We start from the raw sequence: 13090 nt of genomic DNA, 5'->3' as shown, positions 1-13090 counted from the left end.
GAGAATTTGTCCTGTACAACAGCAACTCCGGTCGCGCACAACGACATTTGATCACCTTCTAGAAATCCTTTTGCCTCCAACAGGGTGTTGGGGCTGGTATAATATGGTTACGAAGAGCTTGACCGAAACTCACCCGACTTAGGAAATTATTTTTCGTCACAAGTAATTCCTTATGATCTTGCCTATATCTCTCATCTCAGGACCATGTGAGGCTCTCGGGCGAACACGTATTTGGGAGCAAAGTGATTAGGTTTCCTGGGTTACTTCACCTGCTCGATACACACATCAGAATTTAAATATCCGCAAACACGTCTTCAGCGGCTCCTCTGCTCGGAGTCAGCCGTCACCTAAGAGTGAGCATCAAAAGGCCGGCATCTACTCCAAAATCGGTCCCTCCCGTCTCTATCGCTTCCAATGCTCCACAACGCCACGTCGTACTCAACCCTGCGTCATCAATACTATCCATTACACCATGTCTCATCTCGCCATGGGTGATCGCAGACCTCCGAGCCAGATAAAGCGGAGGTTGTCAGTACGGGGAATAGTTTGAGCTATAGTCTGAGCTGTAGTGTGGGCTGTAGTATGAACGATATGAATCTTCATCAGATGCAGAACCGCCGCGGCCGTACCTATCGTCATGGTCATGGTCACGCCTTGAACCATAGTTATCATCGTAACTGTCGTCGTGCCTAGAGCTATACCTATCACCATAGTTGTCGCGCCTGGAACCGTGCCTTTCACCGTATTCACGGTCGCGCGTGGGGTTGTAACAACGCGGAGAATGTGGCCTCGACACTACAGATTCATCTCGGTTGTGCGGAGCGATCCGAGCAGGCGAGCGAGATCGATGGTCTCTTGAACGAACTTGGCCGCGCCTTTCATCATAATCGGTTTCACGCCTGTCGCGATACGGATTCGTAGAATATGGCCTAGATGCCACAAAGCTTCTCCGACCACACGGAGCGAACCGATCAGGCGAGCGAGACCGATAGCCTGGCGGCGGCGACGTCTGTCCAGATAGGCAAGCAGGTCTAAATTCGCGGTGATCTAAACCTTGAGCAGACGGCTCTTGGGAGCCTTTCTTTTGGAAGCCCATCCTCCCTTTGACGTCTATATTCTGCTGTCCACTTCCACTGTTCACATTTTGATTGTAAACTGGCGCCATGATTCGCAAATGCGTACGACCATGTGGGTCTCTCAAGGTCTGACTGTAACCATTAGGTCTGTCATCACCAGCCATCTTGTTCTTGATGCAGTTCGAAACATTAGACTTCTGCAGTCCGCCACCTCGTTTCTCATTGTGCTCAGATTCAAAAGAGATCTCATACTCAGGACGTGCGGCAGTAGGAGTATAAGACGACGGAACCTCGAAGTCGCCTATAACTTTGATGTTCTGCTGGCCGGATCCGCTGTTCACATTTTGATTGTAGATTGGCGCGCTGTTCGTAAGAAAGTTGGTGGCGAAGGGATTTTCGAGTGTCTGAGAACCACACTTTGCGTTTGTGGAATTCTGGATGTGGGCGTTACCGGCTGTCACACGTTGAGCACCGTCCTTCTGATTTACACATGCAGAGGATGCAGTTATAGGGTGAAAAGGCTGACGCTGTCTTCTTTCTGATGGATTGGATGCAGGTGATGAGCGAGGCGATAGCTTTCCGCCGCGCAGAGCCAACTCTCTGCCTTCAACTTCATCATCCCCATCAAGACACTGTAGCGGGACTTCACTTGAGGTACGCGTCGCAGTCGAAGTGCGCATCAGACTGATTACAGCTGGCGTATCTGTGTCGTGTTGGTCTAAGTTAAATGTTTAGTTTTGAGATGAGTTGATAAAGCGCGACTGGGTAGCTCGGAGGAGCAGCCAGAAGAGTCTTTATCCTCCGTAGCTAGAGCTGTGACTCTCACAGGAAGACTTTCGCTGTCTTTCATTATCTCAATCGTTTGTTCACCAAACACTGATAGTTGAACATAGGAGAGAAGGGAAGTATGAAGGTAGAGATTTGGCGGAATCGTGTCGGAGATGACCCGTGCATCTGAGGTAACGACATCCTGAACTCGCGTCACTATAGTGCGTCCACATCACTATCTACACAGTGGTGCAGGTGGAAGCCGCGTTACGAGCTTATGCGTCCGTCAAAGGCAATTCCTGTTGCGCCGGAATATCAAGGATGCGTGCCTGGGGCCAAAAACCTTGGTGTAACCTCAATCGGCTTACCAAAAGCGTACAACCACTCAACCGAAAACCCGACGTCATCCACCTTTCTCCACCTCCGCACTGCAGATCACCCCATGTTATCCCCAGACGCGACATTCCTACCCGCCACCAATAGCTCGGCAAGGCTTCCTGCGCACCATTGCATCTTGATCATTCGCCAACGTCTTGTAGCTAAGAATGGCCCCCGCAATTACTCCGTCAATTATACGGCTCACGGCCAATTCGCCGAGCAAGCATCGTGACGTTTGATCACTTCACTCTCGGATTACAAGTTCCGCTAGTGGACGTTGTAGCATATGAGTATGGGTGTACTAATGTAAAGGGTCGTCCATCGGGCGTGCTGGTCGCTTTTGCTGTTTTGTTGCGCTCGTGTCTTGCGTGTTAGGTTGGAAGTTGAGACCAGCATCATGTTCCATACACCGCATTTCAACTGGTATGGACGAGGCTTCAAGCTTCGCGCCGCCATCACCATCGCTTGCCAATTAGCGTTCGTGCTCTTTGGTTACGACCAAGGTGTCTTCAGCGGCATCGTCGGCAATGAGGACTTTTTGAATACTTTCGATCATCCCTCGCCTGGCCTCGAAGGAATCATTGTATCCATATACAACCTAGGATGCTTCACAGGATGTATTCTTAGCTTCATTTTTTGCGAGAAGACGGGACGAAGACTGGCTATGTGGATTGCCATGGTCTGGATCATTGTAAGATGTTCAAGTCGCTGGTGTCAGTATTGTGGCTGATAGTATCAGGTCGGTGGCGCTCTTCAAGCCAGCGCGTACTCAGTTCCACACATGATGGTAGCTCGGTTCCTGACTGGCATTGGAACCGGCATCGAAACTTCGACTGTGCCTATGTACCAATCCGAACTTTGCGAAGCGAACAAGCGCGGCCGCCTCGTCGCGTCAGAACCTCTCTTTGTTGGCGTAGGGATCGAAATAGCATACTGGTTCGACTACGGAATGTCATTCACGGCAGGATCTATCGCGTGGCGCCTACCTATTGCATGTCAAGTCATCTTTGCCATTATCGTCATCATCCTTGTTTTTGGTCTACCTGAATCGCCAAGATATCTCTATGCACATGGTCGACACGAAGAAGCACTTCAGATCCTCTGCGATGTTTACGATGGCACGCCCGATGATCCAAAGATTGAGAAGGAGAACAGAGAGGTGCTCGAGGCACTGCGGGTCGAGCGCGAACATGGAGAATACAGGTGGTCGCAATTACTCAAGAAAGATCACGTGCAGACCGGACGCCGTGTACTGCTCGCGTACGGCGCGCAGTTTATGAACCAGATGGGCGGTAAGAAGTTCCTCTGCACGAACTGCATGTGAGACATACACTGACTTGGTACACGTACATTCAGGTATAAACCTCGTCGTTTACTACATCACATCGGTGCTAGAGCAGAACGTTGGGCTCGACAGGAACCTATCACTGCTTCTCGGCGGCGTCATCAACCTCATGTTCTTCCTCGGTTCTCTGCTTCCAACCTTCACACTTGATCGCACCGGCCGCCGAAAGCCGATGATGTGGGGCTCTTTAGGCCTCGGCCTTTCCATGATGATGATTTCAATACTCTTGAGCTTCAAAGGAGAGGACGGAAGAGTCTTGAAAAGTACCGCCTCTGCTAGTGTCGCATTCTTTTTCACGGTAAGTGGATCCCCCGCCCGATCGGTTTCTGTGAAACGAAGCTAACAAAGACTAGTACATGCTGGCGTTTGGCATGACGATGAACTGCATTCCTTGGGTCTATGTACCCGAGATTTTACCATTACACGTGCGAGCAAAGGGAACGGCCGTCGGTATCTCCGCGAATTGGATCTGGAGTAAGTATCCCACGTAGACTGCGTACGAGACATACACTAATCTTGATATCCATGTATAGACTTCTTTGTTGTCATGATCACTCCCACTCTTCTTAATAGCTTAGCATGGAAGGGCTATCTGATCTTCATGGCACTCAACTTTGCATTCATTCCCCTTATCGTATGTCCCCTGATTTGCACCCGAACTTCACTCGCTAACGTGCTGCAGTACTTCTGCTATCCGGAAACTGCTAACTTGACGCTCGAAGAAGTTGACTGGCTCTTCTACGAAGGCGACGTGGTGAAGCGGAGTCGACGTGTTGCGAAGGAGGGCTGGGAACAAGCGATCGGTACTGATCCCGCTGCTATCATGGAGACTGGTAGTACTTCGAGTGACCACAAAGCTGAACATACGACGGAGAAGGCAGAGCATTTGTCACCCTAAGAGCTGATGAAGGCACTCTCGTCATGATTTAGATACCCTGTCTTATATTATCAAATTATAATGCTTCCGAGACCTTTAGGTCTACACGAACACCCGTGAGCTGATAACACGTTCCGTTAAGCTGACTCGACATCAACCGTATAGGTCCTCTCGGCATAAATCCTCTTATCGTTCATCGGCGCAGTACTCTTATCCGACGCGCCATCGTGTATCCTTTCCCAGGCATCCTGATCGCGCCCATGGTGCACAGTAGACAAGCTGAAGCCAATGTCCGCGTGATAGCTGTCGCCTCTCCTTTTCCGTGAGGTGCCACCTGCAGTGGTTGTTGCTATGTATCGCTTGCTGTTTGGATCTGTGCTGCCGTCGCGATCGTTGTTGAAGAAATGGCGTAGTGCCGGTAGGGAGGATGCAAAGCACCCGATTCCGGTCTCGACGTTCGAGCAAAGGACGATATGGGCAACCCAAACTGTGTGCGGGTCAGTTCGCGTTTCTTGGGCTTAGAGAGACTACATGCTTACATGGAAGATTGGTCTGAGACTCAAATTTGTTGACAAAGGGAATTCGTATCATAGTAATGATTGACGCCAGTGAGGCGAAGGACAGTAGGCCGAATGCTTGGATCTTGGCTTGTCTTTTCATCTGCGTATTCCACAAGATGATAGCTGGCACAATTACCAGGGCCATGTCGGTCAAAATTGTCGACACTGTCGCAGTGTGTGCAATGATGAGGAACGTCTCTGCAGAAGCGCACCTTCCTTCGCCGCTCATGATCAGCGTCGGAGTCCCTGTAGGTATCGATTAGTCTTGTCCGACCTGCAGTCTAAAAATCTGCGCTACTCACATAGAGCCCGCACTGGCTGGCAGTAAGCCAATGTTCCGATAAAGGTGACGAGAAAAGATGCCCATGTTACGGCCAGTAGAACCCAGACAGTGATTCTCATGGGCTTTTTGATCGAAGCAATTCGCCTAATCGTGATGCACACTGAGGATTTGACGGTTGCAAGTGCAACAACGTATACCAAGATCCAGATCAGGTAATACTTGATAGCTTCAGACTGCTGCCATGCATTCAGATCCTCGTTCATTCTGCCTAGGCCGACAAGACATCCGTAAATTGCAAGACCTGTAGTAGGAATGTATGCGATCTATGAGATCATGTCAGCATAGCCCAAGCTACAGATTCTTAGCGATAGACATACCGTGCCAACAACCATGAACGTGTCTTCCAGGCCAAATATGCGCTTCTTGATTCGAATGAAAGTACGCAACGCCACAGTAACAACAGAAAGCATGAAGAAGATGGATGAGATGGCGATGATAGCAAGTGGCAGCCCATCCGGTGTGATCAGCCTCGCGGATGGATCGACATCACTCGTAGGTGTCGCCATTGCAGGTTCGAGTCGACTGTGAATAGCAAGGATGCAGACAGGGTGCAAGACCACATCTTGAGGACAGTATTGTTACTATATACATTTACGCCGATCTTGACCGTACCCATAAACCTGGAAGTCGGAGTGTAGGGTACAAGCAGCCGTTAATCCAAATCGCCCAGGAGCCAACTAGAAAAGATTGCTGGAAAGGAGAGCTAATCTCAGGCATTTTGCACCCATACAACGGCGCCATTGCGATGGTAGCGAAAAACTAGTGGACCGATCTCCCGCGCCGGCTGATTCTGAGCCGCGACCTAGATGGTGCTAGTGTCATGCGTCATGCTCGAGACGAACCCTGACTCTCCAAATCGTATCGTGAAACCACAGAGCAGGTGTTCCGAGCGAAAGACCCAGCGTTCTCTGGTGTTCTCTGGTATTTAAACGGTGGGTCAAATCGTAGGTCTGGCACTACGAGATTGCTAATCTGTCATTCTGCATCGCCACAATGGATCTTTCCAGGAATCTAGATGCGAGAGTGCGAACCAATTCGCCTATCGGGAAGGCTGCCAGCGTTGTACTAATCTTGCATCGCGTCATGTAGCTGCGCAGTCGCCAACGGCTCCATACCTTGAACCGGCCTCTTATCATCTTCAACCTGAGGCCGTACAATATTGACTGCAAACATGATGCCCAATCAGAGAATTCAAGTTGCCATGAACCCCAAGATGTCAAATGAAAAAGAATACCGGGCATAGAGATCGAGCGTGCTCTTGAGTATATATTGCTACTGCATGAACCATCATGCACATACGACCATAGGACACTGAAAATTAGGCTTCCCGTCCGCTCAGCCATATACAAGCAGTGTACCGGCGGATTAGTAGTTAGGTGGGTGACCACTAGCGAATCCCCGCTGTTGTATGTTTTTGGCTTTCTTTTTTGCTCATGGACACCAAGGAATGCGAGCCGAGCCAGTTGGGATCGCTTTCTGGTACATCTGTGACAGCAATCCAGAGTTCGCCGAGGTGTTCAATAGTCATGCAATCACAGTGAGCAAAATTCTTTTTCAATGCTCCAGTCGTTCGTTCTTCAGCCTCCCAATTCACCACCACCGTGCCGGGTCCACCCAGACAGCCCCTGCCATGGCGGGACCACTTACAGACGCGGAGAGAGCCCGTGTTCGGGCTCACATGGATCATCTTGACAAGGATATGGCCGTCATCACAGAGTCAGAGTTCGATCCCGACAAGGTCAATGTTGCTCACGAGGCGGCTGCCAGGGCGTATCCCGTTAGTAAAGAAGTATTCCAGGCTTATAGCGCAGAGGTCCTGACAGAAATGGCTGACCCCTGAGGGTGTTGAACGACTTATGTAATATCCTCAAACCAGACGTGCCTTGGGGTCTGGCCGTGTACCGTGCCTGGTACAACGACGATGCGGCTTGGCATCGTATACTTTCTGTGCTCCACCGAGACATCGAGTCATCACTAGCAGTATGTCAGGCTCAACCAGGCCTTCTCGCAAGACATGATTTGGTCGTTATGGATGATCAGTCCAAATTCGAAGGAGCAGGTCCCGAGAAGATCCGCGAGCATTTCAATAGCTGGGCTGTAGACGAGCTACAACGTAACTGGCGTACCGACCGCGAGTCCGCGACCAAGGACGGAATGACTGGCGCAGCCGGCAGTACGGATTATCTGCACCATGCTGGATCTCGCTACAATTTCTTTCTTCTTGTTGACGACATCTGCCTCGAATCCTTTGAGATGATGGACGAGCCCGTGTTCAAGCTCGTCAAGAGAAACTGGGCGCCCGATAGCGCAGGAGACGAAGCTGAGGAAGACGAGGAAGACGAGAGGTTTGACTGGGAGGGTGGAGAAACAAACAGTGACCATGAAGACGTCGGTTGGATGTACGTTGACACCAGTGACTACGTTGATGTTCAGGATCAGTTGCAGGGGGATGATTTCTGGCCGGAGTTGTATGTGAGGCCGCCGCTCATGCGTTGGGAGGATAATTTCAATAGGGCACCTGGTTTCTGGCGACGGAACGCATCTTCCGCATAGATAGGATAAGACTACTTGCGCTACACAAAGGAAACCATAGACGTAGACACTAAGGTAAAGGTACGTGAATCTATGTCTTCTTCAAACCTACATATCGTACAGGGTGGTGATGTTTTCTGTACATCGTCTATGATACACGCTCTAATATGGAGCGATGGAGCGATGGAGCGAATGTAGAGACTACGATGATTGCTCAGCAGCCTTGGCGGCTTCGAGTCGCGAACTAATGTGAGGGGTAGCGTGCGTTCTGGGAGCCTGTGGCTTCATGATCTGGCGAAGGATAGCGCGACGTGGCGCAGTTATCCTGTTGCACAGCACAACCGCACCAGTCAACAGAGCGAGAGCGCCGGCTTGGTGTGCGGACGCCAGCCAGGTAGGGACCATGTAGATCAATGTGCTGATGCCGAGAGTAACCTGAAGGACAACGAGGTGAACCATTCCTTGGACACCCTTGTGCTGATCCTTGGAAAGCTTACTTCGCACGCCCTTTCCAAAGCGAGTGTATGCAAAGAGACTCATGATGGCAGTGAATGTAGTCGTTGCGAGGATGCGGTGGTCAAGCTGGACGAGAGAAGGGTTCTCGAGCATGTTGCGCCACCAAAGATCCGATTGATCTGGGACGTGGCTGTAAAAGGGATCGAAAAGTTCCTTCTTGGGTGGAGCGAGACCGAGACCCATCCATGGGAACTCGTTGTAGATCAGACCAGCATCGAGACCAGCAACCAGAGCACCTGACATAGCAGTAGTGAAGACAAGAGCGGTAAGACCGAAGACGGAGCGTCTGAAGATGCGGAGAGCAGGATGTTGCAGAGCCTTGATAGTCTCAGCAGCCTTGGCCGGGTCTGCTAGCATGCGATGCTCCTTGAGAATCGAAAGACCAGTGTAGACCATTGAGCAGTAGACAGTGAAGGCAGCACCCAGATGGGCAGTCAGGCGATACTGGCTGACACGGGGATGGCTTCCAGGTTCGAAGAGGTCGTCCTTGAGTCCACTTTTGACCATCCACCAACCGATGGCACCCTGGCCACCGATCATACCGCAGATTCCGATAAGCTTCCAGGCCATTGAAGGCGCTACTCTACGACGTGCGATGAAATAGGCGGTTGGTACGAGCATTGTGATGCCGATGACACGACCCCATAGACGATGAGCCCATTCCATAAAGTAAATTTGCTTGAAGTCGGCCATGTCCATGCTCGAGTTGAGCTGTTGAAACTCGGGTGACGCCTTGTATTTTGTGAACTCGCTGTCCCATTCGGCCTGGCTCATGGGCCAGAGGGAGCCGGTGACGGGACGCCATTCGGTGATGCTCAGCCTGTCCAACTTTAGCAGGTGTGACGGATGCAGTGACGTTGTGCCTACCCAGACTCTGTGAGACGAGTCAGGCCACCAAAAACGACTATGCCAAAAACGCTCGCAGCACTCCCCAGCAGCCAGTATGCAACGCTCTTGGAAGTTGTCTTGGGGAAGCTGCTCGACTGACTTTCAGTCTTGGTCGCAGCTTCCTCCAGTATCGCCCTCCCCGCATTCGATCCCTCAATGGTCGCGGTATTGCGGAGAGGCTGGGTCGATTTCCACCTCACCGATTGCAGGGCGAAGGGTCTCGATGAAGATCGTGAAGCGGAGACTGCGGATCGAATCGGCGAATTGAGGCATGGCGTAGATACGAAGAGTCGTCGTGAGAGGCGTGGAGCAGCAGTCCGCAGCTGCGGAAATGCCTTGTATATTGAAGCCATGGCAGCGGCACGTAGAGAGGGAAGAAGGAGGTTAGTCAGTCATCATGTCATTGACTTTGAGTCTTCGGTGGTTCGATGGGCCGGCGGCGCGCCAAGAAAGAACCCTGCATATCCACCGCCGTTGACAGGCGGAAGCGACGACCCACTCCGCAGGTTCGCAACTGCATCACCGGACCCCTCAGAGTGATGATCGCCATTTGGCGTTTTCCGCGCTGGCAGCGTGATGCGCCCAGCCTCCACCGCATTTTGCTAACGTTATCTTCCTATTCTCCTAGTACTTTCACCGTCTCTACTTCGCGTGCGTGACCGCCCCGTGTTATTAGACCCGGCGTGCACTGCGTTACCCCACCCGCTCTGGTCGCATACTCCGTCGCTTTCAAACACCACGACCCATGTACTTCAAGAGCAGTGTATAGCATAGCATGGACCCCGCCCATCAGCCACCCACAGGTCACGGGAGCGCCAGCCTCGATCATGACGCCCAGCCGGAACTTGGTGGATTAAATCGCAATGAAACATGGCCGCTGGTTGAAGCAGAGAGTACAGAGGGCGGCGCAGGCTCAAGTAGCACTCCATACGTCAGCCTTTTCTCACCGAATGTACCCGCGATACCACCCTCTGCACCATCCGACCTCCCTAGTAGCCCCAGGAACCACGTGAGCCACTCTAGGTCTCTTAGCTACTCGCGCTCTATGCCATCACTGGCAGGCTACTCCAGCATGACATCGCGCGCCCCTAGGAATCACGTCTCGCCTGACCGGCCACCCATAGTTCAGCTACAGACACAGATTGATCAAGCCCAAAAGAGCGCTGACGACCCAAACACACCCCTCGAAGAGCAGGGCAAAAGGCGCACTACCCTGGATCTTATGCGTGCCGAGCATTCTGTTCGCACCGACATCAGCAGGTTGTTCAGCGAGAGTGCGGCTATGCCAGGAACCAGAGCACCTTCCTACAGCAATGCGACCGGTCCGCTGTATCTCCGTGGTGAGAACCCCTACGATATCGGATTGTGCACCCGCTAACATTGTCAGCCTCAGGCGAAGCCATACCGCTCCCAGATCACCTCTACACCCGCGGATTAGTCGAAGGACGACACTCGGACATCACAATCATTGCCTTCGGTAACCGATACCCCCTGCATCGTCTCATTCTTGACCGCGCACCATTTTTCACGACCGCTCTTTCAGAACCATGGCTCGAAAGTCAGTCCAAGGAAGTCAAACTACATCCAGAGGAGATCGATTCTAGCATAACGCAGGCATCGTTTGAGCTGGCCATAAGAAAGCTCTATGGCGTGGATATATCAAAAGAGTCGGATGCCGAGGCTATCGGTCTGTTCGCAACTGGCTGTTGGCTGGAGATGCAGGACCTCATCGACTCTGCAATCGAATCCATACTGCGGCAGATGGCACCAGAGACGCTTGCATACCTCATCCGTTTAGTCACCTCCAACTACTACGGCCGATCTGGAGACCGCATACTTGAATCAGCCAAAGCAATGTTAAGCAGGAATGGCTGGGAAATGCCACTCAAATACTGGGACGACATGCCAGGCGACATCATCCGCGAGCTCGTAGGATCGGACGGCTTCTTTGTCGACAGCGAGTGGGACCGATGGGTGCTCTCCAAGCGTCTTCTTGACCGCCGCCTACGACAAGCCGCCATCGAGGCTGGTCTCATACAGCGAGGACAAAAGCCTATTCCACAGGCGCCCAACTCTCTCCGTCTCATGGCCGTTCGCTTTGACGGAGTTTATCGACAGAACGCCTTGACGACAGCGCACTCCTCTTCTGATGCGCAGGCAGACTGGCTTGCTCTTTACACCCTGCCCGACATTGAGCGCATACTCGTGTTGCTAGACGAAGGCATCCACTACATTCACATGGAATACGAGCAGCTTGAGTTCATCAGGAACGCCCGTGATGTCTTTGGCCTACCAGTGATGCCGGAAAGGGTCATCTCTAATGCACTGTGGCAGCAGCTGGCTCTCCGCCAGAGAGTGCTCAACACTGATGAATCTGCCCAGGAACTAGGTCTATGCCAATCAACGCCTGACCCCGAAGTAGCGAATGTGGCAACTAAGTCCGGAAGCGAGCCGACTAGCAAAGGAAAACAAAAAGAAGCTACAATTCCTGTTGATGAAGGCGATATCGAATCAGATAGCTGGGACGGTAATGGCAAACCACGGAAATTCTGGATCCCAAGCTCAGACTGCAACATCGTCCTCGGCAACGGGGCTGATCCTGTTGTTACGACCTCAAACTCTTTCCAACGCCATGCTTCGCGTCTATCAGCCACGATCCAACCAGAGGACGCACAATGGGCTACCGACTTCGCATCTACTCCGTCGACCTTGACCAACCCAAATACCCGCATGGACTTTGCGCAACGTCCGATATCAGCTGGCGGTGGTAACGCTGGACAGCCGAAGCCAATCGCCTACACCGAATTTCCCCCATTCCGCTTTTCGGCCGAGTTCCCCAACCCGCGCTTCCTTAAAGAGAAAAAACGGGTATATTCGAGGACAGTATCATATGCAGGCTCGTTGTGGAATATCTATATACAGAAAGTCCGCTCCGCAAAGAACATCCAGTTGGGCGTATACCTTCACCGTGCCAAAGAGCGAGAGGTAGACGAGACTGGACACATCAGTGGTCTTAGTCAGCAGAACAATGGATCCGTCGACGAGCGCATTGGTCAGCTAGAGCGCGAAATGCTCATGCGTAGTGATCGACGTGATCGCCGGCGTAGCACTCGAGTCCCGTTCATGGATCCTGGCGCAGAGGAAGACACCTCCGGTAGTGGCGGAGACGCTGACCCTTCTCTCGGCTCTCTAGGACTGCGCAACCCACTCTTCTCCAGTAACGGTCTCGGTCGCCATCGCAGTCGGCTACCAACTCGCGGCATCCCCCAATGGGGCTTCCACAATCTAGCCTCCTCCCCACCTCAAGACGGCGATGCCGTAGACTCACCCTCTTTCCCCAACCTTTCATACACGCCCTCCGACCACGAATCCGATACCCCCTCCACTGACGACGAGTCTGACGCAGCCGCATACATCAACCCCTCCCTTGCCTCCAAAGTCCAGCGCAAGACCCGCGCCATCGTCCCCGCACTCCCACCCTATGTCGACGGCCGACCAACCATAAAAACCTATTTCAAAATCTACAGCCCCTCCAAGGGCGGAAGGATGCTAAGCATCTACGAAAGCGCGCCTGACCGCTTCAACTTCAGTCAGAGCTGGGGATGGAAGAGCAGCACTTTAATGCTGGATGAGATTACGATTAGTGGTGGAGGTGATGATACCCTGGCTGGAACTAACCCGGCTGCGAGCAAGAAGACGGACGGCAAATTGAGGTTCATGGTTGTTATTGGGAATTTGTAAAAGGGCGTACATGGTGGGATGGTGTGAAATTGTGTGTTTTTTTTTTGTATGCATCAGCGATGGGTG

The 13090-nt window shown here is 52.1% G+C and overlaps 5 protein-coding genes across 5 annotated transcripts; 3 read left to right on the top strand and 2 right to left on the bottom strand.

The window, feature by feature from the left end:
- Window positions 1-2619: 2619 nt before the first annotated feature.
- Window positions 2620-4465, top strand: AA0111_g8851 (hypothetical protein; the record flags this gene model as incomplete). The annotated part of the gene is made up of 6 exons (XM_028655344.1): window positions 2620-2913; window positions 2962-3514; window positions 3579-3865; window positions 3921-4041; window positions 4101-4201; window positions 4250-4465. 6 exons carry the CDS (start codon window positions 2620-2622, stop codon window positions 4463-4465), a joined length of 1572 nt encoding a protein of 523 aa, XP_028503564.1.
- A 116-nt stretch (window positions 4466-4581) lies between these two features.
- Window positions 4582-5853, bottom strand: AA0111_g8850 (hypothetical protein; the record flags this gene model as incomplete). Its single annotated transcript, XM_028655343.1, has 4 exons — window positions 4582-4931; window positions 4984-5250; window positions 5307-5610; window positions 5665-5853. The coding sequence occupies 4 exons, from the start codon at window positions 5851-5853 to the stop codon at window positions 4582-4584; spliced, it is 1110 nt and encodes a 369-aa protein (XP_028503565.1).
- A 1124-nt stretch (window positions 5854-6977) lies between these two features.
- Window positions 6978-7900, top strand: AA0111_g8849 (hypothetical protein; the record flags this gene model as incomplete). Its single annotated transcript, XM_028655341.1, has 2 exons — window positions 6978-7128; window positions 7224-7900. 2 exons carry the CDS (start codon window positions 6978-6980, stop codon window positions 7898-7900), a joined length of 828 nt encoding a protein of 275 aa, XP_028503527.1.
- A 180-nt stretch (window positions 7901-8080) lies between these two features.
- AA0111_g8848 (Electron transfer protein 1) lies at window positions 8081-9636 on the bottom strand (the record flags this gene model as incomplete). Its single annotated transcript, XM_028655340.1, has 2 exons — window positions 8081-9215; window positions 9263-9636. 2 exons carry the CDS (start codon window positions 9634-9636, stop codon window positions 8081-8083), a joined length of 1509 nt encoding a protein of 502 aa, XP_028503550.1.
- A 422-nt stretch (window positions 9637-10058) lies between these two features.
- AA0111_g8847 (hypothetical protein) lies at window positions 10059-13024 on the top strand (the record flags this gene model as incomplete). Its single annotated transcript, XM_028655339.1, has 2 exons — window positions 10059-10623; window positions 10671-13024. The coding sequence occupies 2 exons, from the start codon at window positions 10059-10061 to the stop codon at window positions 13022-13024; spliced, it is 2919 nt and encodes a 972-aa protein (XP_028503570.1).
- Between the last annotated feature and the right edge of the window lie 66 nt (window positions 13025-13090).

Source organism: Alternaria arborescens (genome assembly GCF_004154835.1).
Source record: "Alternaria arborescens strain FERA 675 chromosome Unknown contig_23, whole genome shotgun sequence".
In the NCBI taxonomy this organism is placed as follows: Eukaryota; Fungi; Ascomycota; class Dothideomycetes; order Pleosporales; family Pleosporaceae; genus Alternaria; species Alternaria arborescens.
The sequence above is the reverse complement of the archived record's forward strand: the minus strand, read 5'-3'. Positions and strand labels throughout refer to the sequence as shown.